General features: G+C 50.1%; 1 protein-coding gene across 1 annotated transcript; it reads left to right on the forward strand.

The window, feature by feature from the left end:
* Positions 1 to 1,003: 1,003 nt before the first annotated feature.
* NUP85 (nucleoporin 85) lies at positions 1,004 to 12,565 on the forward strand. Its single transcript, XM_054278965.1, has 19 exons — positions 1,004 to 1,057; positions 1,188 to 1,281; positions 2,015 to 2,177; positions 2,531 to 2,601; positions 2,933 to 2,976; positions 3,705 to 3,774; positions 4,656 to 4,777; positions 5,099 to 5,233; positions 5,541 to 5,663; positions 5,990 to 6,121; positions 6,502 to 6,608; positions 6,885 to 6,968; positions 7,145 to 7,210; positions 7,688 to 7,839; positions 7,922 to 8,039; positions 9,324 to 9,424; positions 11,013 to 11,164; positions 11,724 to 11,810; positions 12,384 to 12,565. Exons 1-19 carry the CDS (start codon positions 1,025 to 1,027, stop codon positions 12,483 to 12,485), a joined length of 1,956 nt encoding a protein of 651 aa, XP_054134940.1. The 5' UTR covers positions 1,004 to 1,024; the 3' UTR covers positions 12,486 to 12,565.
* Positions 12,566 to 12,593: the final 28 nt, after the last annotated feature.

Consider the following 12,593-nt stretch of genomic DNA (forward strand, 5'->3'; position numbering starts at 1 on the left):
CTGGACCCTGAGTGAGTGAGTGAGGCACAGGGGGTTCTTCCTGCTTCAATCCTGCTTCATTACAAGTCCTTCCCCAGCCTGCAGGCAACTCACTGAAGTCAGAGCACATAATTTGATTTGTCAGCTTTATCAATGCCCAAGAGCTCCAGAGAGCATCACCTTCAACATCCCAGAGGTTTCTCAGCCTGCACGTGTTTGACATGCATAAAGAAATAGGAGACATGGGTTGTTCCACAGCAATCACTCAATGAAGTGAGCATGAAAACAGCACTGTGCTAGTGACTGTGCACTTGGACAGAGATCAGAAAGGGTGTGGGGTCTTCCCCACTGGAGATATTCCAGAACTGTCTGGACACAACCCAGTGCCACGCACTCTGAGATGAGCCTGCTGGCTGGAGCAGGGAATTTGGACCTGGGTTTGTGATCCTTCCAAACTGAGCTATTCAGTGAATCTGTGAACGCTGACTGACCAACTGCATCACTGCACTACACACCTGGGGCCAGCAATGCTCCCACCCAGCACTGAATCTGTCCTGACAAGAAAATGAGGTAGATTGTGATGGGGTGGCATCCATCCATCCATCCATCCATCCCTCCATCCATCCATCCCTCCATCCATCCATCCCTCCATCCATCCATCCATCCATCCATCCATCCATCCATCCATCCATCCATCCATCCATCCATCCATCCATCCCTCCATTCCCCACAGCCGGCTCGGAGCAGTCCCCGCCCGCCCCAGCCCTCAGGGCCGGCGGCTCTGGCGGGGGCGGAGCGGGGTCTGTCCCGCCCCGGCGGGGCCTCGGGAGCGGGCGGCGCTTCCGGGGCGAGCGGTGGCGCCTGTCCCGAGCCGGCGGAGACCCGCGGTCTCTCCCTGTCCCCTCCCGTCCGCGGGCGGCGGCTCCGCCGGGGCAGCAGCGGCCGGGCCGGGCGGGGGCTCGGGGCGCGCAGGCGGCGGCGCGGGCAGCCTGGAGGGGCCTCCGGAGCCCCGGCGGGCGGGAGCGGGAGCAGCGCGGCCGCCGCCATGGACGAGCCGGACACGGAGCCGCCGCTCGTGGTGCGGGATGGGCGGGCAGGGCAAGGCCGGGGCTGCGGGGCCGGGGACGGTGCGGGGCCGCGGGCGGTGCGGGGCCGGGGCGGGGCGGTGCGGGGCCGGGACCCCGCTGACCGACACCTTCCCCCCACAGGTGGTGCCGGGCGCGGACCCGTCGGCCCGGCAGCTCTGCTTCGCCTGGGGCCCCGCGGAGGTGCTGGTGTGCGAGACCCTGTTCGGCCGCGCAGGTGGGTTCCGCTCCCCATGCCCGTCCCGTTCTCCATGCCCATCCCGCTCTCGTGCCCATCCCGCTCCCCACGCCCGTCCCGCTCCCCACGCCTGTCCCGCTCCCCACGCCTGTCCCGCTCCCCATGCCCGTCCCGCTCTCCATGCCCATCCCCTTCTCCATGCCCACTCCGCTCCCCATGCCTGTCCCGCTCCCCATGCCCATCCCGCTGCCCACGCCTGTCCCGCTCTCCATGCCCATCCTGCACTCCATGCCCATCCCGCTCCCCGTGTCCATCCCGTTCCCCATGCCCATCCCGCCCTCCATGCCCGTCCCGCTCCCCTTGCCCATCCCGCTCCCCGTGCCCATCCCGCTCCCCGTGTCCATCCCGCTCTCCATGCCTATCCCCTTCTCCATGCCCATCCCACTCTCCATGCCCATCCCGCTCTCATGCCCATCCCGCTCCCCATGCCCATCCCCTTCTCCATGCCCATCCCGCTGCCCATGCCCATCCTGCACTCCATGCCCATCCCGCTCCCCGTGTCCATCCCGCTCCCCATGCCCGTCCCGCTGCCCATGCCCATCCTGCACTCCATGCCCATCCCGCTGCCCATGCCCATCCCCTTCTCCATGTCCATCCCGCTCTCCATGCCCATCCTGCACTCCATGCCCATCCCGCTGCCCATGCCCATCCCGATTCTGGGGTGAGCGCAGCGCGGGCGCTGCTGCCCGGGCGCTGACGGGCTCTGTTGCAGGTACCGGCGATGGAGCACCGAGCTCCTCCCGCGTCTTCGTGGTCCGCAGGGACCAGGACATTTACATCCACACCCTGCGGAAACTCTTCAACGAGTCGCACGGGATTTTCATGGGGCTGCAGCGGAGCGAGGAGGAGCTGGCGGGGAAGTCGCGGAAGGCGCAGTGAGTGGATGGGGAGAGGGGGAGGCAGCGGCTGCCCCTTCTCCAGCCGGGGACCAGCACCAGGGGCTGATAAACGCCTCCGGTGAGGCAAGTGCCGTTGGCCAGGCTGCTTTTACCAGCTCTGGAATCAGCAGCGGGGCGGATAGAATGACCATTTTGGGGGGATTTTACAAATCAAGGCTCGGATCCTTCCAATAACTACGCTGGTAGGGTGTGGCACAGTCTCACTGATTCCAGATGGATCCACCCAGGTACTGGGAGTTGCTGCCGCAGAGAAACTTGCAAGGCTATAGGGGGGCATCACACAAAACTCCAACAGCTCCCTCCAACCAAAGTCATTTTGTGTTTGGCAGATTGGTTCAAGTGAGTAAAAACTACCGGTCAGTGATAAGAGCCTGCATGGAGGACATGCACCAGGCAGCTGGTAAGGTTGTTTGTTCTCTTATTGCAGGAAAAGGAAACGCCAGTTGCAATTATGAAAGTAAGATTGTAATGGTAACTTATTGCAACTGCTGTACAACAGCATGTGTAGGTTTCAGTAATTACCAGGACTCTGTTTCCATGCTGGAGATTTCCAAGGTGATTTGTAAATCTGGTCGTGGACTGTTTTTTTCCCACCGTATTGTAACTGATTTTCTGGGGACTTGCAGCCTTTTTGTATCTCATGTGGCAGATGTATGGAAAGCTGTCAAAGCTCAGAAGCAGCTGTCAAATGTAAATATGTTGCTCTTTGATTTTCCTTGTTTTTCCTTCAGTTTCGACCCGGGACCCTGCCCTGCAAGGCCAGTACAGCACTCAGGTAAGTCCTGTCAGGTTGGACGTGGATTACTGGCTGGTGAATTCACCAGGCCACCACTGTGGCATCGGGCACTTCAGATTTAACTCTGCCTTGTATATGAGACACAGTTCATGACCAAGAATAAATGGAAATAAATAGTTAATTCCTGTACTTCTAAAACAATAAAGATGCCCAACACCTCAATTCACTGCCATGTCGTAAACGTATTTGCTGTTGTAGATGTGATGTTTTCTTGTCATCCCAAAGCTGACAAGAAATGTTTCAGACTTGCTATGTGGTGTTTCACCTCTCAAACTCTCAGATTCCAATCAGCTGCATCTGAGTCTCTGGGTGTTCACAGTGAGCTGTCACATCCACAGGAGTGTCCTGGGAGGAGCAGAGTGCTCACACCAGTTTTGTCCTAGCTGCAGTGATGCTGCTTCATTGGCTGCTCTTTCTTCCTTTGATGTTTGTATTGAGTCTTAAAAGTGCAGAAAGGCTGAAAATAAGACCAGCTAGGTTGCTCATTGGTGACAGATTATTGCTGCATTTCATTACACAATGTCAGTGTTTTCTGACAAAAAAAAGTGTGAAATTTTGGCATGTGTCTTTTAATTTTTATGTCTGAACTGTCAGTATGATATTTCTCTGTGAGAACTGATTGCTGTGGACAGCAGATGCCATTGTGTGGTTAAAAAACCCAACTGGAATAATGACTAGCTCTGAAACTTGGCCCTGCTTTCCTTCAGGTTTCCATTCTCTCTGCAATGGAGCTGATCTGGAACCTGTGTGAGATTCTGTTTGTGGAAGCAGCTACAGGTGAGCCATGAACTATCCTCGTGTAAAGACTGATGGGGGTTTGTTCTTTGCATATAAATTTGTTTAAAATGTATATCATATTCACTGTGTCATAGTTTAATGTTTTAGAGATATGCAGAGTGTCAATAAGCCTTTTAATACACTTCTGCCTCAGATAATTGCCTTCTTTATATTGAATTATGTCAAGCTATTCAATTTGCCTTCTACTTTTCTTCCTCACTCTGATTTAAATTGTTTCTCTGTCAGAAAGGTTATAAAGAGAAGGGATATCAAAAGTTGTTGCCTATCTATTTTATTTATAAGCTTAAACATCTCTTTAAACATCTGTCGATGCCAGTTGACATTTACACAGGTCTGATACAACTCTTTTAATTCTAGGTTGCCATTTTTGAAGTCAGTCTGTTTACATTGGCATTTTAAAGTAGAAAATAATTTTTGAAGGAAATAATATTATGCAAACAAAGGTGCTACTTACACAGTCCCAGAATTCAGGAGAGATTCACAAATTACAGATTACTTAACCTAAATTAATCACCTAGTCCCAAATTTCTTCCTCATATTAAGTTAGTAATAATGAAATGATGCTAAAATAAACAGAAATATTCTGTTTGTCTCTTGGCATGACAAGGTTTATGATCTGGATCACTCACTTTTTATTTTTTCCAAGTTTGGGTTTTCTACTGGACCGTGTTGCCGCAGGAAAACCTGCCAGAGGCTGGGTGCTCCCAGGGCCTCTTTGCTTAAGGAACTCTGTAATTTGGGAGTGGCAGATGAAATCCAGTCAGTAAATCTCATCTAGTGATGTCAAACTGTGACAAAATGTGTGAGAGCAGTTTGGGAACAAGCCCTGGGGACTGACAGAGGGCAATGTGTGTGCACAGCTGGGCCCCTCCTGCTGCGCCTGCTGGACTGGGTGCGGCTGCACGTGTGTGACGTGGACAGCATGGTCCGGGAAGTTCTGAGCAGTGAGAGTCCTTCCAAGCACAAGCTCTTCTGGAACGTGGTGAGTATCACCACCTGGAAGGTTCTTAAACAACAGGAATTCATGTCTGTGCTTTCCTTCCCCTTCCCTGCTGGCCACAACACCTCAGTGCTGTCTGCCTGTGTGGGCTTTAGGATGAAGCCGTTCTCATTCCCTCCTCATCCTTCATGGCCCAGAGAGGTCAAGCCTTACACTGTTACTTGAATTAGCAGTGCCTGCAGTTTAAACATTTTAACTCCACTTCCCTTGCCTGAATTACAGGTTAAAATGCCCTCTGATCCCTTTCCTGGGTGCTCCATAATCCTGCCCAGTGTGGAGCTCATGGACAGGGGGCTTTTGCAGGTGGATGTCTTTGTGCTCCAAGGCCGGATGGACGAAGCGCGGCACCTGCTCTCCAAGGAAGCCAGTGCCAATCCTGCATCCTTGAACATGTACAAAATCTTGGATGACTTGATGAAGAAGATGCCTGTGCCCAGTGTATGTACAAAGTGTGTTTTTTCATGTAGTTTGTTGGGAAAAGCCACCTGGTCGTGTCCCCTGTAACAGTCTATTAGAACATCTCTGTCTTACTCCATTACAGTAACAATATTTGTGTTCTTGAATTGCCCAAAGACCCAACAATTCAGATAAAAGTCTGTTAGGTGACACATCAACCCAGAAGGATGACAGGCAGCCTCGTGTTTAGCTTTTTATCAGGAGTGACTGTGAGTTTGGCCCAAAAGCTTGGTGTGATTTGACTTGGTGTTTCCTTTATTCCCTGTATTTCTTTATTCCCTCTGTTCAGCTTGGCAACACCCAGACTCTGACAGAGCTGGAGCTGAAGTGGCAGCACTGGCACGAGGAATGTCAGAGGTATCTACAGGATGGAACTTTTGCTTCCAATCCCCACATGGAGTCCATCTGCAAGGTGTGTTTTTGCTGGGAACAGAGGAAACTTTGGACTAAAGTATTGAATCTATCCTTGTGGATTTCAGGAGCCCAGTGTAGCCATAAGTAACTTTAATATGTCTCCTGTCCTCTGTTGATGGTTGGCCAGCCTGGGTTGTTGGGTTTCTCTCCCTGTCCAAGGTCCTAAGGCTGATTTGGAAACTGAGCTGTGAGAAAGATTTTTGTTATGCAATTTTGAATAAATCCTCACCTTTGCAGAACAGGAGTAACGCCTGTGGAGAGCTGGAGTGCAGCCGTGTCCATCACTGAGTGTTCAGCATTCCTGGTGTGTTTTTGTCCCTTTAGATCCTGCTGGGAGATGAGGACGCCATTTTGGAGAAGAAGGAGCTCATGACCACCTGGTATCACTTCCTGGTCACCCGGCTCCTGTATTCCCACCCCACGGTGAAGCCGATGGAGCTGCGGTTCTATGCACAGGTAGGAAATCAAATATTCTAACAGTCTCCACTGTTTCAAGCACTAAAGGGTTACTACACTGAAAGAAAAACATAGGGAAAAGTCTTACAGCAACTAGATGCCTGTAAGATGTTGTCTGGAGTTTGTGAAAGGACTGGGAGAGTGATAAAGTTGACAAATAATTGTTGAAGCCCCATTTTTCAATGGGTCACTTCTCAGTGCCATAACGTTGCCAGTCTCATTCCTGCAAATTGTTTTCCCAGTCCCCTATCCTAAAATGAGGACAATTCCATTTTGTTAATGTGTTTAACCTCCATGACCTATTATTTCCTATAAAATAACTGCTACATCCAAACAAATGTCTTGCTTTTGCATTTATGTCTTGTCATCTCGTTCCACAGTCTAGTATGGACCTGTTCCTGGGTGGAGAGAGCAGCCCTGAGCCTCTAGACATGATTTTAATGGCAGCCTTTGAATTTGAGATGCATCAAGTGATCAAGGAATGCAGGTTGAGTTTTAAGGTTTTGATTCTCTAGTTCTACAGTATTGCTTCTGTGTATTTGGGGCAGGGGTATGGGTACAGAGGGACAGGTACATCCTTGCCAAGAATTCAGCAAAAATACATGAAGCTGGCAGCACTTAAAAGTATTCCATTAGGTCTGGGACATTGCAGCCAGACCTTGCACTGTAACAGAGCTGTGTATTGGTAAGAAATGCCTGTGGAAAACCTGACACAGTCCCTGGCAGTGTTAGGCTTAGTTTTTTTCTTTTGCTTCAAACACAGCATTGTCCTGAGCAACTGGTGGTTTGTGGCTCACCTGACTGACCTGTTGGATCACTGCAAAGTCCTGCAGTCTCACAATCTCTAGTAAGTATTTATTTGCATTATTTGAATAAAGCTGGTTAAGATAGCCCAGAGGGAAAAAAACAAAACCAAAAGGAAACATACTGCAGAAATTGATAGTACTTGTGAAATAAAGTAATCAGATTTTTCCAGTGAGATGCAAATAATAATATCTGGATATTTGCTCTCTTTCCCCCCAGTTTTGGTTCAAATATGCGTGAATTCCTCCTGCTGGAGTATGCCTCAGGACTCTTCTCCCATCACAGGTATCACCTTTTGTTTTATTACTTATAGGACAGACTTAGACTGAGGCAGCCAAAACAAATAACTGCATGTTCATGAAGTAAAAGGGCAAAACTCAGAGCAGCCACTGTTAGAATTCAGCAGAGGTGTCCCTCGGGGTTTGTACAAGATTGTCACATTTCCCTTCCTGAATGGAGACAAAAGCTGTCTGTTAGAACTCTTCACACCCCATGACCTGGGCACAGCCACTCCTGCCACTGTGCAGAGTGCCTTGCACTGAAGCTCTTACCAGCTGCACACATTCCAAAGTCGTGGCATTCCAAAGTTATGTTACAGGGAACTGGTGTGAGGTAGAAAGGAAAAGCCATTTCAGGACTGAATGCAAAGTTGATCACAGCAAACAGGTATTAATGCAGGCTCAGATTCTCCTTGGGCCTTTACTGTTGTGCTTGTTGAAGATTGCTGGGGTTGGAATGGTGGTGATTTCTCCCCTCTCTCAGCCTCTGGCAGCTGGGGGTGGATTACTTCGACCACTGCCCGGAGTTCGGCCGCGTGTACCTGGAGCTGCACATCGAGCGCGTCCCGCTCAGCACGGAGCAGAAGGCCCTCAAGGTGCTGAGGATCTGTGAGCAGAGGCAGATGCATGAACAAGGTGCTGCATTTTCAGTCTCACTGTTTCTCAGCGCTCCAGCTGAGCCCACTGGCACTAATTGCTGCTTTGTGTGCTCCCCCAGTGCGCAGCATCTGTAAGATCATGGCCATGAAGGCTCTGCGCAACAACCGCCTGGGCTCGGCGCTGTCCTGGAGCATCCGCGCCAAGGACGCGGCGTTCGCCACCCTCATCTCGGACAGGTGAGGCTGAGCAGCAGCTCCCAGCCAGCCTGGGGCACAGGGAGGGTGCCTGCTGTGCCAGGGCCCAGCTCCCACTGCTGCAGGTGGGACCAGAAAACAGCACCCTTGGGTGCTGTCCCCTGCAGTAACCCAGCTGTGCCTTCCCTGCGTTGTTTTCCTTCCTGACATCTAGAGGCAAAACAGATTGACTTTATCTGAGAGTCCAACCCCCTTAGACCTTATTTGGATAAACATTTCTTTAACAGCTTCTGTGCTCTGGCCTTCACTTGCTGTGACAGAGCTGTTTGATGGGCTGGACGGTGATCCAGGGGGCTGTCCCCACCTGTGCTTTATTCAGCAGATTTTTTATAATCAAGTTCACCTCACCTCCAAACAAGCCAGTAGCAGTCACTTAAGCCACCATTTCTACTAAAAATCTCATTGTTTCTACTAAAAATTTGTATCAGTGAGTGGTTTTATCGTGTCCTTGGCTTTGTATGAGCCTCTCAAAACTCCTGACCTTTCCTGGAGTGGGAGGTTGTTATCAAAGTGAGGACAATACTGACACTTGGCTCAGGCCTCAGCAAAAGCTCTGGCAACTCTTTATACTTTGTGATCTCTAACAATCTGTGTCGTGTGGGTTTTGCTAATTGGAAATAGGCAGAGACCAGTCCCTGCATAGTTAGAGTATAATTTTGAAATTACACTCTGGGTAGGTGGCCAGACAACACTCTGTCTTCAACACTGGCAAAATGAGTGGTAAGGGATTGCTAATCTGAGGTCTGGGGTTTTTTTGTTTGTTATTTGAGGGAGTGGGAATCATTACATTTCCTTCAACAGAAGGATGAAAAAAAAAATCACAGGAAGCAGCTCTGCAGAAAGCAGCATAATGGAGGCTGTGACAAAACAGATGAAAAGCTTTTAGCATTGTTTTTGTTCCTGCTGTTTATCAACTTTTTTACACAGCAGAAAAACAGAGCTTTTGTTATGGTCTGAGAGTGTTAGTTATGCATCCACCAGCCTCAGCTTCCTGCCTGCCTTCCTTCATTTACTCCTTTTAAAAAACAGATCTCAACTACCACAGAATGCAGAAGAATCAATGGAGTGTCTGTTAAATACACATTATAAATATAAATATACCAGTTCCTTGGCCACTTCCAGAAACTTCTAAATCCCTTGGGGAGGTTGATTAAGATGGAACTGAGCTGTCCAGTCAGGTTTTCTGGGAAGGGATTAGGAGGCACAGAATGGATGTGCATGATGGCCTCCCCTCTAAGCTTTCCTTGTGTTCTCCTTTCTCCCCAGGTTCCTGAAGGACTATTGTGAGAAGGGCTGTTTCTCTGACCTGGACCTCATTGACAACCTGGGCCCGTCCATGCTGCTCAGTGACCGCCTCACGTTCCTTGGTGAGAGCTGCCTGCAGGGCCCATGCTGCTCTGCTGTGGAGAACTCCATGGCATTACTGCATTGATGCTTTCTTCCACCTGGCATTACTGCATTGATGCTTTCTTCCACCTGGCTGGCTCCTGGTTTAGTGATGAGGGGAAAGCAAATGGTGAATGTGCTTTGGGATGCAGATTGTACCAGGGGTGGCCTTTACCTCTGCCTTCACACCAGGTCCCTGCTCTGCTCTGAGCAGGACAGGCCAAGTCTGACACTCCAAACTTCTTCCTTTTTTTTCCAGACTGTAGCACTACCTTGAGAGGCTCTGAAATACTAAGAAATCTGCCTTAGGGGGTTCATTGGAAGAGTAATCCATTGGTTTAAGTTAGGTTGACCTTGTTATAATTTTACCAAGTTCTCCAGAGTTTCCAGTGTGTGGGTTCAGTGTGCCAGTCAAGCTCACTGGAGCAAGAGCCCTCCCTGCCCTCTCACTGAGCACTTGTGCCAGAGACAGTGAGGGCCTCTCTCAGCCTCTGGCAGCTGGGGGTGGATTACTTCGACCACTGCCCGGAGTTATTTCCTTCAGGTACCACAGCTTCCTTCTCCTGCCTGGCACAGGGCAGGCTGTGGTAACCTGCCCCTCTGCCTGCAGCTGCTCTGTGGCCTTTGACTCATGGACCAAAACAGGAAATTGATTTCTTTGATGCTGTGAGTAGGCCAGAATCTGATAGGAATTTGGAATAGCTGTCAGCATTGGACTGACTCCCCTCTACCTGATACCACCCTTACAGAGAGGGTGAGCATGAGCTTTATCTGTTTCCACTTGGTCCAGCTTGCAAAACCAGAACTGATTTTCCTTCATTAAAACTGATCCTAAGCTAGGTCTAGAAGTTAAACATGACTTATCAAATTGGTAATCCCTCAGCTCTGCATGCCCAGCATCATCTGGTAACTGTCAATCCCAGAGAAGCCTTTTCCCTTTCTGCTGTTTCTAAACAATCCTGAAAGACCTGAAAATATTTCTGCCTGTTTTTCCCTTAAGGTTTTTAGAACCTTTGATTACCTTTGCTGGACAAATTCCCCATGTCTCTGCCTTGAGCTTAAGCATTAGTCAAGGTGAATCTGAATGGGAATCATTAACTTCCAGTATTGTGACAGTTTAGTGGATACAGAAGGAGCCCCACTTCCATCCTCAGCCACTTCTCTCATGCTGGATATTGATCTCACTAATTCTTAGCAAATGCAGAACTTTCCCTACTAACAGAGATTCCAGTTTCCATTTAAACAACCAAGGAAGATGGTGCAGCTTTTCAGACCTCCTGATACTCTGTGACCTCAAAAAGGACATTTTCTCTGCTCTAAGCCACTGGGGCATTGCTCCCCTGCAGACACAGCCTGAGGCAGCAGCAGCCCTGACCAGTCTGATGCAAAGCCTGGAGCTCACCCAGAACAGCAAACCCCGGGTGTGGCTGCCCTTTCAGGGAGGCTCTGTTGTCACCTTCCTTCATGCACCAGACCCCAACCCCGAGGGGCTGCTTTGGGCTCGTTTTGGCTCTTTGTGGGAGCAGAGGGATCTCCCAGGCCCAGCTGCTGACGGCTCCTTTTGTGCAGGGAAGTACCGGGAGTTCCACCGGCTCTACGGCGAGAAGCGCTTCGCGGAGGCGGCGCGGCTGCTGCTGACGCTGATGACGGCGCACATCGCGCCCTGCTCCTTCTGGATGACGCTGCTCACGGACGCGCTCCCGCTGCTGGAGCAGAAGGAGGTCAGGTCCTGCTCACAGCCCCCCAGGAGCCCCTTCTTTGTTCCTGACCAGGGAGCTCAAAGTGGTGACCCTCCTGCTCCTGCCAGACCTGTCCGTGGCAGTTCCGAGTGTGCCAGCAGTGGGAGCACACAGGGACCCAGGAGGGGATCAGTTGACTCTTACTTTGGTTCCCTGCTGTTACAACAGCAGTGGAATTCATCTGCTGTGGTAATTTTAGCACACGCTGCGTTCAGCTCCTTTGGGTACTTGGCTTGAAGGTTGCTCCAATTCTAAGCACAGTTTTTTCTTTAATACCCATCAAGAAAAGAGTAATTCAGCAATTACAGACCCAGAGCAGCCACTGTGAGTGACTTCATAGCTGACCCTGCTTGGTGCAGGAGGTGGTACTAGAGACCTCCCAAAGTCACATCCAGCCTGAATTATTCTTGGATCCTGTGATTTCAGGGGTCAGAATGGAGCTGTGGGAGTGTAAAAGCATTCTCTTCAACTGCACTATCTTCTCAGCCTATGTGATGTCTCTAAATTTGATCTTTTTCTGTAAATACTTTGATTTCCACAGGTCATATTTTCAGCAGAGCAGACTTACGAGTTGATGCGATGCCTGGAAGACCTGACAGCAGGGAATCCAGACAAGCAGAAATTCCAGGTAACCCTGTTCAGCTCTGAGGACAATTGGATAATGAAGTGAGGAGGGCTGTGGGAAGGGTCAGGGAGGGAAACTCTGCATTTATATTCCTGGTGAGGTCATAAGAGAGGGACAGCCCAAGTCCCAGAGACTGGCACAGGGGGTTCAGGGCAGTCAAATAAGAGCATCAAAAAGAGACTGAAGTATTTATGAACCCAGTGCAGGAGTGTTCCTACTCCTCCTGTTCTGATGGTTTGCACTGGACTGTGATGCCTTTCCAAGATAAATAATTGCACATTATGTGAGCAATGACGAGCTGAGGTGTTGCCATCCAGCAGCTCTGTCTCTGAGCATTCCAGGCACAGAACAGGGAACTATTTGCTGCACATGCAAAGCCCTGTAGCATCCAGGGAATGAAAAGTGCTGTCTTGGGTTGAGCTATTAAGTAGGAAATGCAGGTTTTGCTCTTCTCAGGAGGTCCCTGTACAGGTAAATACCTCTCACTGACCTGCATCTTTCCCAACCCTGAGACAGACCATGGCACCAGCTCATCACTGTGTGCAGTCCCCTACCCCAGGCTCTGCTCTCTTGCAGGATGATGATGTTGAGACAACCAAAGTGGAAATGCTGAGACTCGCCCTTGCACGGAACCTGGCTCGAGTCATTGTCAAAGAAGGCACCGTGGAAGGGTCTTGAAGACTGCAGGGTGTTCCTCCTGCTCTGGGGCTTGCTGTACATAAACTGACTTTTTCTAAGAATAAATGTTTTGTTTTGCAGATTGCTTCATTTGTTCTTGTCTTCCAA

This window comes from Melozone crissalis, unplaced genomic scaffold (genome assembly GCF_028551555.1).
Source record: "Melozone crissalis strain CALT ecotype California unplaced genomic scaffold, PUWL_Pcris_2 ptg000026l_1, whole genome shotgun sequence".
Taxonomy (NCBI): domain Eukaryota; kingdom Metazoa; phylum Chordata; class Aves; order Passeriformes; family Passerellidae; genus Melozone; species Melozone crissalis.